This window comes from Malania oleifera, chromosome 2 (assembly GCF_029873635.1).
Source record: "Malania oleifera isolate guangnan ecotype guangnan chromosome 2, ASM2987363v1, whole genome shotgun sequence".
NCBI lineage: Eukaryota > Viridiplantae > Streptophyta > Magnoliopsida > Santalales > Ximeniaceae > Malania > Malania oleifera.
This window is the reverse complement of record NC_080418.1, coordinates 1281973-1306069: the sequence shown is the minus strand read 5'-3', so window position 1 is coordinate 1306069 and position 24097 is coordinate 1281973. Positions and strand designations below refer to the sequence as shown.

General features: G+C 35.5%; 1 protein-coding gene across 3 annotated transcripts in view; it reads right to left on the bottom strand.

Annotated features, from left to right (window-relative positions):
• LOC131149799 (uncharacterized) overlaps positions 1 to 11222 on the bottom strand; it is a 54794-nt gene extending 43572 nt beyond the window's left edge. For 2 of the 3 annotated variants that reach the window (XM_058100556.1, XM_058100557.1), the window contains exon 1: positions 5989 to 6053. Coding sequence is in view for 1 of the 3 variants with exons in the window: in XM_058100555.1 (XP_057956538.1) it covers positions 5989 to 6084; positions 6286 to 6374; positions 6670 to 6709; positions 6838 to 6921; positions 8523 to 8713; positions 8886 to 8908; positions 9886 to 9930 (568 nt within the window). In the remaining 2 variants the exon portion in view is untranslated. Of the gene's footprint in view, positions 1 to 5988; positions 6085 to 6285; positions 6375 to 6669; positions 6710 to 6837; positions 6922 to 8522; positions 8714 to 8885; positions 8909 to 9885; positions 9953 to 11049 lie in introns of those variants that run through there. The other variant, XM_058100555.1, reaches the window with a different exon arrangement.
• Between the last annotated feature and the right edge of the window lie 12875 nt (positions 11223 to 24097).

Sequence of the window (24097 nt, the reverse complement as noted above, 5' to 3'; positions counted from 1 at the left end):
ACTAGTCCATTCAAATGTATAGGGACCGACAACCGTCTCATCCACAGGTGGAGGGAATTACTTCGTGACATTTATTGACGATCATTCTCGGAAGGTATGGGTTTACTTTCTGAAACATAAATCAGATGTCTTTGATGCTTTCAAGATTTGGAAAGCAATGGTTGAAAATGAAACTGATGTAAAAATTAAGAAGCTGAGAACCGACAACGGTGGTAAGTATGAAGACACCAGGTTCAAGAAATTTTACTATGAGCATGGTATTAAGATGGAAAGAACTGTGTCAAGTACACCCCAACACAACGGCGTAGCCGAGCAGATGAACCAATCGTTAACTGAAAGAGCCAGAAGCATGCATATACAGTCAAGCTTACCAAAGCAATTTTGGGCAAAAGCAGTCGGCACAGCAGCATACTTGATTAATAGGAATCTATTAGTACCATTGGACCACAGTTTACAAGAAGAAGTATGGAGTGGAAAAGAGGTGAGGCTTTCACATTTGAAAGTTTTTGGTTGTATTGCATATGTGCATATCAGTGATCATGTGAGAAACAAGTTTGATCCAAAGTCCCAAAAATGCACCTTCATCGGTTACGGTGAAGATGAGTATGGGTATAGCATTTGGGACGATGACAACAAAAAGGTGATCAAAAGCAGTGAAGTGATCTTCAATGAAAAGGTGATGTACAAGGACAGACATACAACAGAACCCACAGAACCAGTTCAGAATGAAACAACCTATGTAGACTTGGATGATGTCCTAGAAAGTGTCGAGACACAACAGCGAAACACCGAGAATCCTCAAGCAAAGGAACCTGTGGAGCAAATCGTAGCACCACCACCTCCTACTCCAGCTTCAAAGCTTAGGAGATCTTCTCGGTTCCATGTAACAAATAAAAAGTATATGAATTATTTACTTCTTACAGATGGAGGAGAATCTGAATGCTATGATGAAGCATGTTAGGCAAGAGATTTGAGCAAGTGGGAGCTTGCAATGAAGGACAAGATGAAGTCCCTCACCTCCAACAAAATGTGAGAACTCGCTAAGTTGCCCAAACGTAAGAAAGCTCTTCACAACAAGTAGATGTATAAGATCAAAGAGGATCATGATGGATCCAGAAGGTACAAAACTCGGTTGGTAGTCAAAGGCTCCGAGCAGAAGGAAAGAATTGACTACACCAACATCTTTGCACCAACTGTGAAGCTAACAACCATCAGATCAGTCTTGAGCATTGTTGCCTCGAAGGACCTACATCTTGAGCAGTTGGATGTGAAGACGGCATTTCTTCACGGTGATTTTGATGAGGAGATTTACATGCAATGGCCAGAAAGATTCTCAGTGAAAGGTAAAGAGATCTTGTTTGCAAATTGAAAAAAAGCTTGTACGGTCTCAAACAAGCTCCTAGGCGATGGTACAAAAAATTTGATAGCTTTATGCGCAGGAAAGATTTTCATAAGTGCAATGTCAATCACTGTTGCTACTTCAAGAGGTATCAATCTAGCTATATCATTCTATTGCTATATGTCGATGACATGTTAGTCACAAGACCAGATATAGAAGAGATCAGAAAATTAAAGCAACAATTGTCAAAGGAGTTGGACATAAAGGACTTGGGTTCAGCAAAGTAGATACTTGGGATGCGGATTTCCAGAGATAAGCAACAGGGAACGTTGCGGTTATCTCAGTCGGAGTATATTAGCTGTGTTTTACAGAAATTCAACATTAGCAACACCACAGCAATAAATACACCATTGGCCAATCACTTCTGCCTCTCTAAGGATCAGACTCCTCAGACAGATGAAGAGAAGGACTTCATGACTAAGTTACATTATGCCTCAGCCATTGGAAGTCTCATGTACGTCATGGTTAGTACTAGACTAGACATTGGCCAAGCAGTGGGAGCTGTCAGTAGGTTCATGTCAAATCTAGGGAAGACTCACTGAGAAACAGTGAAATGGATATTGAGGTACCTACGTGGCACTATTGATAAGTGCCTATGTTTCGGAAAAGGAGATTTGAAAATTAAAGGGTATGTTGATGCCAATTTTGCTGGTGAAATTAATCACCGTAGAAGCACCACCGGATATGTTTTCACTGTTGACACAACAGTTGTTAGTTGGATGTCATGGATACAGAATATTGTTGTCCTATTCACTACAGAAGCTGAGTACGTAGCAGTGACAGAAACAAGTAAAAAGATGATTTGGCTTCAAGGTTTGTTAACAGAGTTCGAAATAAAGTAGGAGAGAAATGTTTTGCACAGCGACAATCAGAGTGCAATACATCAGGCAAAGAACTCTGCATTTCATTCCAAAACCAAACACTTGGACTACGTTATCACTTCGTCATATCTCTGTTAGAGGACGGAGTGTTGACACTTGAAAAAATCCAAGGTAGTAGGAATCCAACAAATATGTTGGCAAAGGTGGTGACTACAGAGAAGTTGAAGTTGTGCTCAACTTCAGTTGGTTTTCATGCTTGAAGACAGATTTAAGCACATCATTTATCTATATACTGGTTGAGATGGTGTCTCCGTCTCCAAGTTGGAGATTGTTAAGCTAAAATGGAAACGGAGAGTATTGATGAGTCTTGAAGAGCCTTGATGAGGATGAGTTACGGATGAGGATGAGTTGCTAAGAAGCCAGCTTTGATGCGCTGGAGTGAGAATATCGATGCTAATCCATCCCATTGAATCCCATTAAATACCTTCCTTTACTATCCATCCTATTCAACTATATAATGGAGAAGTGTGTGCGTGAATGTGATATATGAGTGTGAGAGTAATTGTGCTGAAGGTGAGAGAGAGAGTAAAGTGTGAGAAAGGGTGAGTTGAGTTGAGTGGTGCCTCCTCCTCCTCTTGTATTTTCTCCCAAGTTATAGTGAAATTCGGTGTGCTCCGTGGACGTAGGTCAGATTGGACCGAACCACATTAAATTTGGTGTTCCTATTTTGCTTGTTTATTTTAATTGTTGTGTGATTGTTGTTCCTAGATCCCTAACACATACAAATCAAGGATTTGAATCTTAACTAAAAAATCCTCTTATTACAAATCCAATCAAAATGAATAAGCTGTGACGCCCTGATTTTTCATACAACATTTTTTTTTATAAACAATAAACCATAAATCAATCATCTGCTATGTCACAAACTCTGATACCATATCAACATAACCTGACCCGAAATAGGGTACCGGGTAATCAATCTATCTCATACAAATAAACCTAACAAAGGAAGTCAATATTTACAAACCATCTAGAATACAATTAACCAGAATTCTATACAACCATACACATCCCCAAAAACCCACAATATACACTAGGAATCATATATCCTTAAACAAAACACTCACCCTGTCTATCAGGGTACCAGCTCCCCTCTATCACGAAACTCTATCACCTGATCTGTCACGGTTTCCTAAAATATTAGATATTTGGGTGAGACACATCTCAGTAAGACGGAATAAATCATTTACAGTGTGTGGCAGTATGAGTTTCGTTATATCATAATATACTCATTTTAGTGATAATACCATTTGAGAAAATATACAGATTCGTATTCATAATCATATAGATATAAAACACAATCTTTTATAAGTTTTATTCCATTTCTCAAATTTATGCGCATACAACTCATATTTATCAGCGAAAGCTCCCAAGGATATGGGAGATTACACGTCCATACATGTAGCTCCCCTCTGCTTTAATATCGTTTGTAACCTTACCCATATAGTTCGGGTGCAACTACAACTGATACTTATCGAGGCACTCACCTTACTTAGTAAGCGCTCAGACGGAGAGTTTTACTTCGCCTTAGTTATTTATGTAATTAAACTCACACTCTTTCATTTCTCATTTTCATTTCACATCTAGCTCATGAGTGTCCACTGTAACCCATCCATGTGTCGTTTGTAACTCATGGCCGCCCTGAGGATATTCTCCACGTCATGCTTCCCCCCATGGTAAGGGTTGTGCGGCCCGAAGGTTGGATCTAAACTACGGTGGCCCACTCAGTTAGATCAAAATAAGAAATCCATCAATTCGTCTATAGTACAATTGGCCTAGCTATCCCTGGTCCACGAGAGACCATGTGCTTGCACTTATCATCCCACTAGCAACGGTACCGTGCTCTTTATCAACAATCTTCCATCAGGATTCTTATTTCCACATTTCCACATTCACATTCCAGTATTCACATTTCAACATTCACATTGCAGTATTCACATTACAATACTCACATTTTCATATTCACATTTCAATATTCACAACTCAATATTCACATTTCAGAATTTGCCTTTCAATATTCTCATGCCAATATTTACATTTTCAGTATTCATATCTCATCTCATAATAGTATATATCACATTTCAATATTCTCATCATTTTTTGTTTCTTTCTCATCTTTTCAGTACACATTCCATTCTCATAATAGTATATGTCTCATTTCACATATTTCAACATTTCTCAATAAAGCATATCGAAATTCCTTATTTCCTCGTTTATCATAGAAAATATTTCCATATTCATATTTCATATTCCATCACTTCCAAGTAAAATACACGTTGGTATAACATAATTCATCATTCTCAATAAAATAATTTTATTTACTGCTTTTCATCATTTCCCATATTTCAAATCCCAAAACATCACAATTCAGTATAAATCATATGCCACCCAATTTTATCTGATATTTGTACCATAATAATTTCAGGCAAAATATCATGTTCTCATTTTTACGTATTAATTCAACCAGTAGTTCTCAAAATAACTGTTATAATTTATTCTCCTTACCTGACTTACTGAGAGGTCTGCTAAAATACCCAATCTCACGCTCGCGGTATTCAAAACTCAAAACCCTGAAATTCACATTTCCCCCAAACCAATCAATTCAACTCTCCAGAATAATAATTATTTTAATATTTCCTAGGCCCACACACTCTCAATACTAATTAAACTTTAAAAATAATTAACGAATATAATTCCACTATCCTCACCCTAGCCTAGGAGTGGTGCCTAGAAAATCCAAATTAAAAATCTGCTCCGGCTAACATGACGAGTATCAAACCTAGGACCCTGTGGTGATGTCCAATCGTCAATTTGGCTGGAGATTTAAGGAAAAATTAAGGAGAGAGAGAGAGGTTACCTTACCCCAGGAGTAGTGCCTACGTCGCTCATACGACAAATCCACTCCAGTTAAAATATCAGTGGCGGAGAATGGAACCCAGGGGTATTTTCCGTTTTCCGATCGGTGCTTGTTAGGCCAAAAAAATCAAGGAAAGAGGGGAGGAGGGACGGAGGAGAGAGAGAGAGCGCACAGGCTCTCTGTTGTTTGATTTTAAAATGAAATCCTGAAGGATCCTTCAGGTTACTTACTTAATATATATTTATATTATTATAATATTATATTATTATATTATATTATATTATTTAAATTAATAATTATTATTTAATTATTTAATTAATACTTTTTTTAATTAATTTATTTATTTTTTTTTACATTTCCATACATATTATTTTTTGGGTCATTACATAAGCTTTGCAAATGAATTTCACAAAATAGATATCACAATTAATTTTCGCTAAAATCATGTTTTATGAGCATTGATATGAATCCACATTTTAACTTATGGTATCCTAGACTCATGAATTCATTTGCAAATGAATTCACTTACATACCAAACATAGTTCTAATCAATTAAACTTCACAAATATTTCTTAAATATTTGTCGTCCTTTTAGTATTGTTTTGTGTGATTCTTTATGTGACAAGAATCAATTACAAGTCTAAGGAAGAATATTTTCTTAGCTAGAAATTAAAAAAAAATTATATAAGATATAAATAGTTGAGAACATGCAATCCCCTCCTACTAGTAACGAATAAAATGAGACCTCCACGTATATACATGTATCTTCAAAAGAATGATGAGCTATAAGTCATTTCCACAATGAGGGAACATATAGACCTGATCTTGAATGCTAATTAATGAGAGCATACCTTCGACTGTAAATGCAGCATGAGGTTCACATGTTGGACTTCCTCCTAATTCACTATTGGACCCATCATCATCAAGCAGATCAATGACAGATAGCTCTGGAGTAAACAAAATACAGCAAGGATGAAATGTTAAAGTGAATTGGATCCTGAGAGAATATTAATAACAAAGCTAGCTGTAGCAAATTCAACTGTCCGAGCATTCCATGACGTATTTTTGGTAGACCCTAAATCAAACATATGATGCATAGAAAGTAAAAAACTTTTAAGAGTTTGATGCAAGAAATATTTGCCACTTACGGTGTTCACCAGCAATCTTCCAACAATCAGGTTTATCGCTGTTTCCAATGGAAGCATTGTTAGGACCATCTGGTGCACAAAATGGAACCCTAGATGGCAAAGATATGATCAATTCCACACAAGGACCACATGCACTATTGTAGAGCAATGCGCAGAATCATATATAACAGAAACAAAAAACTGATCATATAACTGTAGAAATCAGCTCGATGCAACCACAAGTAGGGAAGAAATACAGATGTGCATTGCATTCTCCTTGCTTGGTGAGAATATTGTGTCATTTAAAAGACGGGAGACAGATTTGTCAAATGGTGGTGAGTTTTATGTGCGCCTTTGTGTAAGTGAATGATCCATAATAACATCTGCTTGTGCCTACAAACTCACTTCTTTGGGGACAACTTCTCTATGTGGTCAGCTGGAGCTCCTGCTTCAACATATAACATCAAACATACTACAACCATATCTAATTAAGAAAGTGAGAGAGACATGGCATCTCACAGCTAAAAAAACTTGGTAATTTACACAGCTGTGCAAATAATTACAAAAACATACTTGCTTCCCCAAAGTCAGCAGAGCCCACAGCAGTAACCTTGCTGATAATTATTGTCGGTGAACCCTTCGTGATGCAACTGTTCACTGTCAAAGCATTGCACTTTAAATTTCATCACTAACATGGTTATAATAAATTTTAAATGGGTTTTTCATTTTATTTTATTTTTAAATAAAAAATGCAGATTTTGAACATCACAAATTAATAAGAGGAAAAAAATTATGAAATGTGTAATGAATCAAACTGATATTTAACAAAACAACTGCAGTTAACATGTGGGAGAGCATCCTAACCAAAACTGTGTTCAGACTTGTTAGAATTTGGGGGAGTCTTCATAGGGGCTTGACCCAAAAGCTTAAGTCTATTGGGTCTTGGGCTCAAGCATGAATACAAGACCCCATCTTTTACTCTTTTTTTTTAAATGTGGGACAAACTCACAAATGAAATTCTCAACAATCTCCCCTTCACTTGTGAATTCCAACCACTCCCCCTTGAGCAAAAGACATTATTTTTCACGCAAACAATTAGTAGCCATTACTCAACCATGGGAGAGAGCATGAAACCATGGGAGTTCTCTCAGCACTGCTCCTTTCCCACGGGTCTAAATCCGTAGGAACACATGCATGAACAACTCAAGCCCGATTCAAACTCCCCCTTGAGCAGACATCGTCTTCCTCGTAGGAGCAAGCCTAATTCTCCAAAAGTTGCTCAAGTGGGCCTTACCCCCATGCCTTATGTGCCTTGAATTGCATTCCACATGCCTCCAAATCAATCCTACCTCCCATATCTTGATCCTAATTGAATCCCTCTATTATGCCTAGATTATCCTTATTGGCCTCAATCAAACACTTTGTCTCCAACTATTAGCATATCAAGAGAATTAGCTACACACCTCAATTTTACGATGTTGTTTGCCTAGAGTTATGAAATATTGGCTTTGATACTACCTGTTAGAATTCGGGGGATTCATCATGGAGGCTTTGATATACATGGATGTGCACCAACTTGGCTGAAAACTTATGCCGATTGGGTCTTGGGCTCAACCATGTATACAAAGAACCCATCCTTCACTCTATTTTTCCAAGGTGAGACATACTCACAACTGAAATTCTTAACAAGATTCCCACTAAATGATTTCCTGTCTAATGTACATGCCCTTAAATTTACTATCTTAAGCTAACCATTTAAAGTAAAGTAGGGTCTCAGTTAAGAAACTGACACTTGAAATAAAATTTTGTCAACTGTTTAATCTATAGAAAAAATAAAGCTCGTATTTGAAAATCAGGGAATGATGGCAAGTGCTCATCCACCTTCCCAGACCCTCTGAAAATGGGGGTGAGCCAACCTACCATCCACCTTCCCAGGCCAACGAATTCGGTCAACCTTTTTTGATTATGAGTCAGGATGTATGAACTAGAACATATCAACTCTATTTTGACAAAGAAACATTGCTCAGTTTTCTCTGAGGGGAACGAATGGTGCCACGGCTTAAATCTGACCATCTGAGCAGTTTGCAGGAAAATGTAAGGGCTTCATCAGTTCAACAAAACATAATATGTAGAACCATTCGTATGAAAAAGTAATGCAATCCAGCCTTATACATAATATCAACCAATTTTATTTTCAAAACAGGCAAGAAAAAGAAAATGAGCAGCCAGCAAGCAGTTAAAAATTTTAATAAACTTACCATCCAGATTTGGGCAACTGGACTCACATTCTTTTGCAACTGTTGACAGATTCAGCAAGCTAAGAATATCCAGCGATCTCTGTTTTTTGTGATGTTGGTTGGATGTGTTCATTCGATCAGCATAGCTCTCCATCCCAGTTGTCAACAGTTGTTGCTGTTGCCGCTTTTTTTGTTCAAAATATTGCTTTTGTCTTGTAAATTAAAGAATCCATGGTTAGGACAGGTTGATTTACAGCATATGCATCTCCATTTTTGACATAAGCTTGGAAACAAAATTGTAGACATGGTATCATAATTATACATTTCACACTAGATGAATTTAATTTGTAAAAATGGGGAAAAAATCATGAAATGTCTCTATACCTCTTTTGCGTTGACTTTCTTGACTAAATTATTCCACATCTCAGCAAAATCAAAATATTCCATGCACAAAAAAGTATGCCCATATCAGAACAGAATCCAACATACTCTATAGAAAATAATCCCTAGTAAGTGAATTCACAACCATAATGGCTTATTTCATTTTTGAACTTGCTATATAAATCTAGAATAGCATGTTCATATATAAGTTAGAACAGTCTATTTAATGATATAATCCATCTCAAGTTATTGATGAAAAATTAAAGAATATTATTTTTTTCATTCAAACACATGAATAAGAATTTACAAAATTCAACGCAAAATGAGAAGAGAACACTTCAGTAGCACCATGGCATGGAGCAATACATCACATTTGCCATCCCAAATGTTAAGGGAAAGTACATTGAAGATAGTAACATGGCTTCTAAACTCCTTCCTTCTCCCACCTTTCTTTTTTACTAATATTTTTAAGGGAAAGGAGCACTATATTTTAGTGGGGTTGGTGATATATCCAGTTTATGATCTCCTTAGGGTTTAGTATGAGATTCATAAACAAATAAAGAACTGTTGCCAATTCCAGCCTTCACTTCCTACTTTCATTAGGTGTTCTTCCCTGAAAAGAAATTGGTTGTATAAAACATCAAGTAGTAGTCCAGCTAATATGTTGAAAAGCTTTAGCCCTATAACCCTCTAATTTAATCATTACTAATGTTCGTAATTGTGAAAATTTGCACAAGCATATGAAATATTGTTTATGGTAGCAGCTTATTGCAGAAAGTTGCAGCAATACCTTCTGGAAAATATCTAATAATCTCTATAAAAATTATATCCAGTAGCGTTTTCACACCAACACCAAGGCATTTTGATGAGACACATTATAAAACACAATTAATTGTATAAAACCATTGCGTACCTATTAATCGTCTAAAAATACTCAATTCTAAATCAGCTTAATGTCACAATTTAGAAAGCACAGTGAAAGCTAAGTTCAGGTCATGCTTACAGTAGTCACTTTCCGCCTTGATCCTCCCATCCATTGCAACATCATGAAGAATACAATTATCCCTGATCTATAGAACCCAAAACATCACAAAGCAGCAAGCTTTGGCAGGAGTTAGAAATTTTATAAAAATGACAGGATCTAAAGACAAACTAGATATTTTACAGAAATAAGTAAAGTACAGTCTAAATGACTTTTAGTCATTTTGGGGTTAAATGGCATAACTTGTTTAAGAATAATGTGTGATATATATAGCTTCATTAACATTGCTTTGAATAGAGTAACTCTTGCAGAATCATAATACATACAACATCAATATGCAAGAAAAAATGTAGTGTAGATATTTTTTCCTCTTTTGGATAGGTAAATACAAACACAAGCATGTGCGGAAGTTACTAAAGGCCTCACCAAACGTGCTGAGAAGGCAATGAACAAAAAACCCTAACTGATCTAAACCTTTGAATTGAACTGCGAAAAATCAAAAAAAAAACGAAGAATAAAAATTTGAACATAATTGAAATTTGTCCGGGGTGGGGAGGTGGAAGGAAGCAGTAGTTACAATATTGACCAATAAATAGTACTTTGATTATGAGCGCCGAAGTCTCTATTTTTCACGAACCACATAACAAAAACTCAACTCATCATAGTCTATTAGTTTAACAGGAAACATAGCCAGTACAGTAACTAACACTCATTCCAAACATCACAAAAAAAATCTGAGAGAGAGTTCAGAGTGCTTGCTATGCCTCTTCGGAAAATTAGACGGGAATTTTGGATCCAGAAGTTCAGCCATAAAAAATATTGCCAGTTTCAAGCATTTCTGAAAATGCTATAGCAGGAATTCGTGAAAATAAGCCTCTGCGAAAAACTTATTCAATTCAGGTGTTCATCTATTAAAAATTGCTAGTTTGAAGCATGTTCAAAGCCGTTAAATCAGGAGTTCAAGGTGGGGAAATCTCCGGAGAAAAAAATTTGAATCTTGGATTCAGAAGTTCAACCATAAAGAATAAATAAATAAATAAAAATAAACGTTGCAGTTTTGAAGAATGTTTCAAGCTGCTAAAACATGAAATATGATGCAGGCTGAACAAATGCTCTCGAACCTTAAGACCTACTTATTACTTCGTCGAACAAGGGGGAAGTGATCGAGATGAGAAATGCTCTTACTAATCGACTGAAGTTCTGGTTGAGTTCGAGAAGAATCATCTGTTGGAACAATGCTTTTATCGAGATACAGAGACTCCCTTAATCGATCGAGCACAGTGAAAGAGACAGAGCAAAAAGGAAAAGGATTGAGGAAGGCGACGCTCGATCCTCCAAGATGGCTTGGCGAAAAAAGCGGGGTAAATTTTGTAAACTTGGGGTTTATATGTTTCGAAATTCGAACCTAATGCACACCATTTCCCCGCGTGTGTAAGTAACCATCTAATAGCATCGCGCCACGTAAGATTTTATGAAATGCGTGGAAACGTGGAATTAGTTTATTGAATAAACGCTTTCTAAAAATTAAAAAAATTGGATAAAACACAATAGTCGCTATAATATTTAGCGAAAGAACATGATTTTTGTTAAAATTTTGAAAAATTCATAAATTTGGGATACTTATACAATTGTACCCCTCAAAAGGCTTTTTTTTTTTTTTAAATATAAGAAATATATATATATATATATATATCTTTTTAATAAATCTTATGAGGGGTATGTGAAATTTTTTTTTTCAAAAAAAGGTCATGAGATTTTTTTAAATCTCGAAAAATGTTCATATCTTTTTACTAAAATGGTTTTTACTCCGAAAAATAATAAACCTTACATAAAATAAGAACGGCTCACCATTACAATACATGAGTCCTATTTTATTAGGTGGAATCTACAAAAAGTCACAAACCAATTAATGTTGTAAATCGAAATAATAGCTAATAAAAAGAAGTAATGTGGGTCTCGCTTGTACCCTCACTTCATGCTCGTAATCACAAAGAATAGCATTACTCATTTGACATTTCATCTCATGTGTGTTTTTCACATACAACGTCTTATTAAAAAAATAAAAATATAATTAAAATATATATATGTAGTGACTCGAAGAATAATAGCATTTTAGTAATAATAAGAGGGAGAGAAAATAGAAACAAAAACAAAAGGAGGACATTCGTCGACAACATTCCATTTTGGGGATAAATATAATTTCAGGAAATTATCCAGTTTCATCGACGAACACAGGGTTTCGTCAACGAAGGTATAAAAGATTTCGTCGACGAGAAAATACCGAGAGACGGTTCGGGCTGCTTTTAATTTCTTCGACGAACACGAGGTCTCGTCGACGAATTTTATGAAGGGCTCGTCGACGAGGTGACGTGTCTCGTCAACGAACTTGGTCATATAAATAATGGAAACCCGGGATTTTTATCATTTTCATCGCGCCTCTCTCTCTCCTCTCTCTCTCTCTCTCTCTACGTCTCCCTCTCCCTTCTCTCTTTGATTCAGGCCCCACCAGTCGCCGAATCGATGATCCGAAGCTACCACGACACTCCTGGCGGAGTTCTCTGCAAATCTGCCGGAGCGGATCGTCGGAAAAATAGAGTTGAATTTCATCCCAAATTCAGGGTAAGGTCTTTTAGTCCCTTTTTGACCTTATGGCAATTATAAAAAATAATGTAGGCGGAGAAATACTGATATTATGTTCTGGCATATGTTGGTTTCAGGGTGTTGTGTAGGAGGCCCTGCGAGTGTTAGGCTAGTAGTTCTTAGGGGCTTTCCAGTAGTCAGGTAAGGGAAATATGTTATGCTAGACATTTCTTAAAATATGATACAGTTTATTTAATTATGAAAATTATGTATTTAGTATGGTGTGGCTTGTGAATATGTATATGGTACGGGGATATGTTTTACGAATTTAGTTTCATGATTTTACGAATTTCAGTACTATGATTATGCAAATTTCAGTACCATGATTTTATGGACTTTAGTAACATGATTATACGGATCTCAGTACCATGATTATACGAATATCAGTATTATGATTATGCAATTACAGTGTTATGATTATACAGTTCTCAGATTTACAATACAGTTTATGCAGCATCATGGTTATTACGATTACTTCAGAATCATGATAAATCAGATAAATATATATAGAAATATATTATATGATATCAAACCCTGTTGGACTTGCAGTTACAGAGCACGGTATCGTTGCTACAGATATTATGTTACTTATTTAGTGCAACCACCTATTTAGATAATACGTTGTAAGGTTGATCACCTAGGCCCTTGAAGAGGTTAGGCTCCCCATCCAGATATGGGTTGAGGTGGGCAGATCGATTGATGGAGTTCAGTGATTTATTCCTGGTTAGCCAACTAGAGTAAATCCAGCCTACGGGCCGCACAACCCTGTCATGAGGGGGGGCAAGTCATGACACACAGATAGACATAGGGAACAGTTTCAGTTACTATTACATACGTACAGATTTACGGAAACAGGGACTATACTTATGTACACTATAAGTACTTTGAATTATAACCATAATATTGTTATGTTAAGCAATAAGGAAAAGGGGTGGTGTATTTTATTATTTGTGCGGTGCTTTCATATTTAGTTAATCATGTTTATATGAGAACAGATTTCATGATATATATATATAGTAGCTCATTTGCCACACACTAGTAATACCATATTTCTTCTTACTGAGCATTGGCTCATTCCAGTGTTGAAATATTTTTCAGGTGATCCAAGTAGGCGAGCAGACCAGGCTCGCAAATAGAAGGGCTTCTATAGTGCCCTGACAGCGAGTGAGTACATTTTTGGGAATGATTTTGTATGCCCTAGCTAGTAGAGGGTTTTGGGGAAACAGTGATATGTATATATTTTGAGAAAACATTTATGAACTCTGGTATTGTATGTAATGATTTATAGTTATGTTATATGATTTCCGCTTCTTGTTGCTTAGGTTTTGGTTGGGTTTACCCCCAGCATGGTATTAGAGCATGTAGAATATTAGTGTAAAAAAAAAAAGTCAGTTAATTAAGCAGGTCGTTACAATATAAGTCCGACTAGAGTGTAACATATGTTATATAGTGAGTAAGGTTGTGCAATTTGTTGGGATTATCCCACATCGGTTGTGGAAGGGACTGGTGGTCAATTATTAAGTGTGAGAGAAAGTCTCACTCCATGAGCTTTAGTCAAGTTAAGCTCAAATTGAGCTCAAGTTATAATATATGATAAACAAATCGAGTTTGAACCAAAGACTTTAAACTTAAGCTAAGCTCGAGCTCTCTTTTAAATAAATGAGTCGAGCTCGGACTAACCATAACTCAACTATACTCATTTGTAGCCTTAATCCTACCTAGGGGTGGCAAAACGAGTTAACGAGCTGTGTTCAAGCGGGTTATAAACAAGTCGGAGTTAAACGGGTTCGGGTTCGGGTTGATCCGTTTATTAATAGGTGACTGCTACATAAATCCAAACCCGTCTATTTAATAAATGGGTCATAAACGGGTCACTCGTTTAAAATATAATTTATTTATTTTACTCTCTAAACACAAGGATATGTACGATAGAGTAATGACTAGTGTAAGGACTATAGATGAGAAACTAGAGAATTTCCAATCACCATAGGTGTACATCAAGGATATGCTTTGAGTCCTTATCTTTTTGCTTTAGTGATGGACCAACTGACTAAGAGTATTCAAAAGGATGTTCTATGGCGTATGTTGTTTACAAATGATATTATATTAATTGATGAAATAGGGACGGAGTAGAGGTTGAGTTAGAATTATGAAGAGAAGCTTTGGAATATAAAGGCTTTATGATAAGTAGAAATAAAACTGAATATATGAAATGTAATTTTAATAATGGTAGGAGGAATATCGGAGACAAAGTTAAACTTGATGATAAAAAAATAAATAACACTTGTAAATTTCGATACCTTTGATCTATTATGCAATTTGAAGGAGAAATTGAAGATGATGTAATGCACATAGTTAAAGCAGGTTAGGTAAAATGCTTCAAGTATGCTATGTGATCGTAGAATACCCTTAAAATTAAAAGGAAAGTTTTATAGGACAGCTATAATACCAGTTATGTTATATGGATCAAAATGTTGGGTGATGAAGAAACAGAATATCCAAAAAGTAAACGTAACGACTCGAAATTTTTGCTATATTTTTTTTTCCACATAATAATTATCATAATAACTCTGATGTCATAATATACTAACCAAGTCAAAGTCAACTTGGACCCATAGGTACTAGGGATATACCTGGTTATACATACATATCGTCTATGCAGCGAAAACTATAATTTACACAACCATATATATATATACAATACTAGAGTTCTACTATGTCCATAAATACACATATATTCATCTCCAAAAAGAACCATAATATCCTAGGGTTATAACCCTAAAAATCCATCCCGAACACAACCCCACAACTTACCCTTCGGATAGGGTAGTATAGAACAATCTCTTCTACCTCGGAGCTCGGTCTGTTCTTTTATTTGGGTTTCCTAAAATGTTTGTAATTGTAATAACCCAAAAAAAAAAAGGTTATAAAAGATTAGTGGATTGATTTCTAAAAAAAAAATTTAAAAATTATAAAAAAATAATTAATTAATTAATTAATTAAACGGATTTAAAAAAAAGAAAATAAAAAAATTTAATTAAAATTAATTTTTATTTTATTAATAAAATATGTTATTATTAATATTTATTAATTATTATTATTATTTTATTATTATTATTATTATTATTAACATCCTGAAGCTTCATAAAGCTTCAGGATTAATTTTTCATTCTAAAGGTTATCTTCAGCCCCCCCCCCCTTCCAGCTTTTCTTCTTCTTCTTCTTCTTCTGCATTTTTTTTTTTTTTTTTCGCACGTCTTTGAACTCTCTCTCTCTCTCTCTCTTCATTCTCTCTCCCTCTCTTCTCAATTTCATGGCGAATTTTCGCCCGATCGAAAATCCAAAGATACCACTAGACTCCATTCGTCGCTGCCGTCATTTCTACCGGAACGGATCGGTGGTAGGAGCGGCGTAAGCATATTCCCTGGAGTAAGCCATTTTTTCCTTTTTCTTTAATTTATTACAAAATATAAGCTCAATTGACGAACGGACAACACCATGAGAATCTAGGGATGATTCTCTATAAGTCTAGTAGGACGGAATTCTCGTGGGGGTGTCGGGCCAAAACTCCAAATTTAGGGTACTGAGGTTATTAAGGGACTTATTTTTAATTAATTAGCATTAATTTAGAAATGCTAAAATATTGAGCATCTAAGGCTGAAGTAGGATTTCTGAAATTTAGGGTCCCGGTGAACGTCGTCAATGTAGTTTTGGGACCCGCAGGCAAAAGTTAGAAAATTAAGTGGGGGTGTTAAATAATAGTTTAAGTATTAATTTGAGGTATATGGAGCCTAGGGAAGGCTAGATGAGTACTATTTTGGATAAATAGATTAATTAATTTGGAGAAAATGCAAATTGCAGGAGTTAAATTTCGAGCACCAAGGGCGTGAAATTTTGGATTCTAGTGAGACTCTTGTAAGCCAGGTAAGGGAAATAAATTATAACAGTATTTTTAAAATTATTATTTGAATGAATATGTGAAATTGAGCATATGATATTTTGTCTGAAAATTATTATGATATAAATATCAGATAAATTGTGTGGCATTTGAGTAATTGTAAATTGTGATATTTTGGAGTGTAAAATATAATAATGTGTAATTTCTGAGAAAATATTGAAATGAGAATTACTGATGTGATTAGTGAAAAATAATGTAATATGGTATTATTATGTGAGTAGAAATGTTTTGCCTAGAAAATGAGATTTTGTGAAATACTGATATTGGAAAATAATGAAAAGTGGTATTTATTTGTGAGTGAAAATTATTTGCATGAGAAATGAACTTGTACAAATTGTTGATATGAGTATTTTGGGAAAATGTGAAAAATACGTGACATATGATATATGATATTACAAGATGATGAAATGTGCACAGAAAATAATGAGAATATTTATATTGAACTGAATTGTGATATACTGGAATATAATTGATGAAATGCCAATACCGCATAATGATTGCGGGTATGTGGTGGTAAACCCTATTGAATGGTTATGATATTAAGCACGGTACCGTTGCGAGTGGTGTTAGTGCAACCACACGGACTCTTGGAGCGTGTGGCATGACAGTCGACTGTGTCATTGTGTAGGATTGTTGGGCCCCCTGAGTCCAGATCAGGGTATTAGGCCAGCCAGTCGTACTATAGACACGATATGTGATATGATATTTGATCTAATTGAGTCGGCCAACCGCAATTAGATCCAGCCTTCGGGCCACACAACCTTGACCATGGGGGAAGCATGGCGTGTATAGAAAGATTCTTAGGGTGACCATGAGTTACAGACGCGATGTTGGTATTTGATACTGAGGATACTCATGAGCCAGAAAATAAAGTGAAAATGAAAAGTGAAAGAATGATAAAATTGGCTAAAATGATAAATGAAAGAAAGAATAGAAATTGAGAAATAAAGAATGATAAAATTTAGAAATGGAACAGTATGAGTTAATAATATAAATAATTAAGGCGAAGTGAAACTCTCCGCCTGAGGGCTTACTAAGTAAGGTGAGTACCCTGATGGGTATCAGATGTGGCCATACCCGGCTGCATAACGTGTTGGGGCAGAGGAAAGCTACCTGTATGAGCGGGTAATCTTCCCTATTCTCAGGAACTTCGCAGGTAAATATATGTTGGAAATCATTGAATTTGATAAATGATTTTAAAGCTTATAAAAGCTTGTGTTATATATCTATATGATTATGTGTATGTGAATATTAGTGTATTTTCTCAGATGAAATGGTGATTTGAAAAGTAAAGTGTATTATAATTCTCATTTGGCCACAACTGTAAATAATTTATTCCTTCTTACTGAGATGTGTCCCACCCAAATTATCTAAATTTTTCAGGGGAGAGAGATGGGTCAAGTGGTAGAACTCTGTGATCATAGGGAGCTAGGACCCTGAGATACAGGGTGAGTTTTGACTAGGGAAATGTGGTTCCCTAGGGTTGTATTATTTTTGGGTATGAGATAGTATTGTGTATTTATGTATGTTGATACTCTGGGTATTGTATTCTAACTGATGTGTACATACTGTCTTCCGCTGTTAGGTTGTTTAATAAAATACTTTTTACTCGGTACCCAATGCGGGTCGGGTCGTATGAATGATAGTAGGATTGTTGACGTGGCCAATTAATGGATTTATGAAATGATTATTTATTTATTATTTAAAAAAAATTGTATGAAAATCGGGGCGTCACAGTAATGTTGGGGTGAGACACCTCTTAGTAAGAGATATAAACTAATATCAATGTGTGGTAACGTGAGTATCATGGTATTATAAATATATACTAAACATGGTATATTATATCTGTTAAATAAAGAAAAACTTGAACATAATGCAATTACATTTAATAGATATGATTAAACTATTTTGTATAAATCTGAATAAATCATATTTCGTATAACATCTGTATACATAAAAATCATCTGCTATATTTGTGTAATACTGAAATCACATCCTAGATGGATAGTTAGCTGATGTCATGTATTACCCCCACATGACTGGGTTGTGCAGCCCGTAGGCAGGACCTAGCAATGGCTGGCCTACCACGCTAAGTCAAATTGATAATTCTGTAAGTCCAATTGGCTTGCCCAGTCTGGTCCGAACTGTTAGGGGGCAACTACTCCCACGCTAATGCACAATTGACTATCCAAACTCTCACACTCTATTTGAGATGTGTGGTAGCATTGTCTGATATGATAGCTACGGTACCATGTTCTAAATCTAAACTAAACCATCAAAGTTCTGCTATCATATAATACATTTCTCATAACATAACTCTGAAATAAAATATAGATTTTACAAATTTCTGAATAGAAGCTGTCATATTGAAACTGATTACGACATCTGCGCCGGCTGAATATCTCGGAATCTGAGTCGATTGAATAATACGCCATCCGCGTCGACTGAATTTCATAATATACGTGAAAATACAATTTTTGTGTTGTTTATAACTTTTTTGAAAACTGTCGTTAAAACATGTTTGTTCTATGTTTTTTTATGAAATATTATAGTATGCTAATAATTGCAGTAAAAATCTATACTCATGCCACACATAAATGAGTACTATTCTATAACATATTATCTGGCCTGAAAACATATATTTTTCTGACAAAAATAATATTAAATCTGTATTTCAAAGTTTCCTCAGTTCCATCTCAATATTCCCAAAACTATACATAGTTTCTTAATTAAATACTAAATATTGAATAATACATTTTCTGAAAATATCTGACTTAATTTATCCCCTTACCTGTTTCCTGGGAAACCTACTAAAATCATAAATCACACGTAAAGCGTCCCAAAACTCCAAATCCTGAAATCAAATTAACTCCAGTTCAATCAACTCAAACCCCAGTATAAAACCATCTAATACATTTCCTTAGTCTAGAAACACCTAATAATCATATAAATCCTAAAATAACTCACTTGCCCTGATTTTGGGATGAAGCCCAAGAACTCCAAACCAACAATCTACTCTGACTAAGTTGTATAAAATTTCCCCAGGATCAATGTGGTAACTTCTAATAGTCAAAACGGAGAGAAACGAAGTTGAATCTGAAGAGAGAAGGAGGGAGGGCCGAAGTAAAGAGAGAAAATGAAAGGGAAATTGATTTCCTCACTGAAAATCCGATCTTAGCGTATTTATAAACGATTGGCCATGTGGCTTCGTCAAAGAGACGCATGTACTCATTAACGAGTCACAGAAGGGTGTTCGTCGATGAAGATAATGAGTTCATCGACGAACCCTTAATGGCCTGAATTCCCTGCTTGCGATATCTTCTCATCGACGAGTTCTAGAAGGACATTTGTCAACAAGAACCCTGGGTTTGTCAACGAACTCCTGTTGATGCTCCTTAATTTAATTCATTTTCCTTCTTTTATTTTCCTTTATTATTTGATTGCTATTATTTTTTCGAGTCTCTACAGTAAAAGTTGTCGATATGAGAATGCTTAAATGGATGAGTGGTATAACATTGAAAGATAAATTAAGAAATAAACATATTCATGGTAAGTTAGGCGTAGCTCCTATAGAAGATAAGATAAAGGAGGGAAGACTCAGATGTTATGGACACTTGCAATGTAGGCCACATAGTGCGCAGTGAGGAAGAGTGAGTTAGTTACTGTTAGGGGTAGTATAATGGGTAAGGGTAGACCTAAAATAACTTTTGAGGAGATAGTGAGTAAAAATTTAATAGCCTTGAATTTATCAAAAGATATGGTCCATGATCGCATAAATTGGCAAAAAATTATTTATATAGCCGACCCCACCTAGTGGGACTTAAGGCTTGGTTTTGTTGTTGTTGTACTCTTAATGGGGATCAACATGCCTTATCCATTTCCTTTGTAGATATGGTGATACGTGGACAACTTCCCGACGTCCACTCCTTTACCGATATGGTGACACATGGATGACCTCCCGATGTTAACTATCATACAAATTTTTTTGTAGGTACACATGGGATTACTTGAAGACCATCTACTATTTGAATGGAAGATTTTTGTTGAAGACTTTATTATTTTGGATTTGTATTTGGTTGGATATTTTATTTCAAGATTATTAGGTGCTTGATGACCAAGTGAAGTATTGAAACAAAATCCACCTCAAGGCCCATGTGGGTCCCACACATCTTGTGGGCTCCACAAGACTCCATGGGCCCCACATGGATTTGGATCTCCCTTTTGGCACATGCTTAAGTTTCATATTTAATTTGTTATATTGCAAGACAATTAAGCTTGCATGTGTGTGTTTAGTAAGTTGTGAGAGTCTTTAATGTGTTAGGATTTAGTGAGAGTATTAACTATCTTTGTCTCCCATGCTTGTGTGGGAATTGTTAGCTTGTTAATGTTGTGTCCCCCCATGCTAGCTTTATATACAGGAGATTCGGTCCACATGACCCCAGCTCAATCCAACTTGGATCAGCCCACTTCTTATACGGGTAAGGATTGTGTTATTGTCGGGAATGGTGCGTGTAGAGACCCGAAAAATTAAATTAATAAGAAAAATAAAGAAAAGAAGGAAATTTGGTTTGGTAAAGACCAAACCATCGACAGTTTCATGGAGCTTAGAGAAACCGTTGACAGTTATGTGTTACCGCATCCGGGTAAATGGGTAAAACAGTTATAAAGGTTTGGTTAAAGACCAATCCATCAACGGTTTTGAAGTCCACGAGAAAACTGTCGACGGTTTCGTTTGGCAGTGCTTAATAAAGGAGATCCCGCGACCTCATATGTTTAAATAAAAATAAATCTCTCTTTCTCTTGGCAGTGAAACCCTCTCCTTTCTCTATTCGATTTCGCTCTGATTATAGCCTGATTCAACGATCAGACACCATCACGGGGTCGTAGGAACAACCCTTAGCAAGTTCATTGGAGCAGATTATTGGTTTGGGGTTTTTAGGCACCACTACAAATCTGGGGTAAAAGACATAAATTATCAGTTATTTTACAGTTTAATTAGTTATTTGGAGTATATAGGCCTTGGAAAATGTGAATGTCATTATTATTTAGGGATTGAGCTGATTAAACTAGGGAAAATGTGATTTTAGGGTTTTGAGTTCCAAACGCCGCGGGCGTGGATTTAGGGATTTTAGCAAGCCTCTCAGTAAGTAAGTAAAGGGAATAAATTATAACAGTTATTTTTTAAAACTACTGGTTGAGTAAATATATGAAAATGAAATTATGATATATTCACTGTGATAATTATAATATGAATATCAGGTGAAAATTTGTGTGGCATGAGGAATTTTGAAATAATAAATTTATATTGGGAAAGTGTTAGAAATTGAGAAATGTGTTTTGTACTAAGAAATAATACCATGTTATAGTATGAAATGTTTTACTCATATGTGAAAATATAAGAAACCCATTATTGTTATATATATGTGTGTGTGTGTGTAACGACCTCAAATTCCTTAACATAAAATGTAATATATTAAATAAAAAAGTCGACCCGAACCCGTGGGTAATGAGGACACCTATCAATCACAACGGAAACCTAAGCAACAGTAAGTATAAAATCTAAATCATTCATCCATCAAGCATAATACCAAAGTTTACTACAACATCATAATACTGTATTTATATACATCCTCCAAAACATCAAAATAACTCTAGGATCAAACACAAAATACTCCTGGTCCTAATACAAAATCTTACCCTCCTAACAGGATAATATTACTGACTCAATGGCGGCCACGACTCGCCGGTCACTCAGGGTCTCCTGAAAAATTAATTAATGTTGGGGGTGAGAGACATCTCAGTAAGTGGAAATAAACTAAATACAGTTGTATGGTAACATGAATATTTAATGTAATTATACATATACAGTACATTTCACATTTTCGTAAGCGTTCATCATATCATACTGAATAATCACATGCTTTCATATTCTCTAATAAGTCATATCATACATAAAACATCTATTATAACTGATAATACTGAAAACGTATACAGGATGAATAGTTAGCTAATGTCATGTATTACCCACCATGACGGGTTGTACGGCCCGAAGGCGGGACCCGATAATGGCTGGCCAACCACTGCCGAGTAAAAAATATGTCTGTAAGTATGATGGACCCGCCACACCCTGGTCCGGACTGTCTGAAAGCCACATCGACTATTCATCTCTCACCCCCTCGTGGGGTGGTTAGCACTAATCTGAAAATAGATATCTGATCTATATAGCTACAGTACCGAACTCCTGAAACTGAACTAAAATTTACATTCCGGTTCTGACAACATATAATACGTGACATTATAGCATTTTTCATAATTACGACATTGTGCTGAACATTTCATAATTACGGCATTGCGCCGAACATTTCATAAATACGGCCTTGTGCCGAACATTTCGTAGATACGGCCTTGCGCCGAAATCACACATAAATACGGCCTTGCGCCAAAATCATACAAACATACGGCCTTGCACCAAAATCATACATGCATACGGCCTTGCGCCGAAATCATACATAGATACGTCATTTTGAAAATAATCATTTAATCATATATTTTTCAGAATTATAATGTATTGTATACTTTCATAACTTCTCAAATCATACTGCATTCATATCATCATCATATCATAATATTTTCCCATGTAAAATAATATTCATGCCACACATTTGCTGTATAAAATCATACGTTGCATTTTAAAATCATACTTTCCGGCGTCTCATACATAAGTATTTTTCTCAAACGTACATTTCTTTCGTAATCTATAGATATAATACATGCTTATCAGAAAATAACTTTTCTCATAGATAATAACAATTTGCATGAAAATGACTACTTTAGTTTATTCTCTTACCTGACTACTGAGAAAGCCCCTAAAATATCCTAACCTGACACCCATAGGATTTCCTGATCAAGACCCTGAAAATGAAAACTCACAGTACTAAACTTCAGTATTTCTACGTGTGCATCATTTCCTATAACTATCGTAAGATCAAATTTGGCTTAAAAAACCTTACCTCAACTTATGGATGATTTCCAACTTGCTTTTACTAGCGATTTGCTCCAGCAGATTTGGAGAGAACTTTCGCAGAAGCATCGTGGTGACTTCAGATTGTTGAACTGGCATAAATATGGCCCAAAATCGATGAGAGAGAGAGAGAGAGAGAGAGAGAGAACCGAATGGAAGAGAGAGAAAATGAGTTGCTTAGTTATGAAGTAACAAAAATCCAGATTTTTAGTATTTATAGAACTGGATTCGTCGACGAGTCACATCATTTGTCGACGAATCCTTTAATATTTTCGTCGACGAAATTCAATCGGTTCAAAACCTCTCTTGGTATTTCTTTGTCGACGAATCCTCTTATACCTTCGTCGACGAAGTCGACTTCCTCCTTCTATTACCGTCTCCATTTCCTTTCCTCTTTATTATTTAAATCCCATTATTATTTGGCTTGTCACAATATATATATACACATGTGTATTTTACTGAGAAATGATGAAAGTGATATGCTGATGAGTATTTTTTTAGAAATGATGAATTGTGAAATAGAGGTGTATTTTACCGGGTAATGATTAATGTGTTATACAGATATGTTTTCATTAAGAAACGATAAAATGAGATATATATATATATATATATAT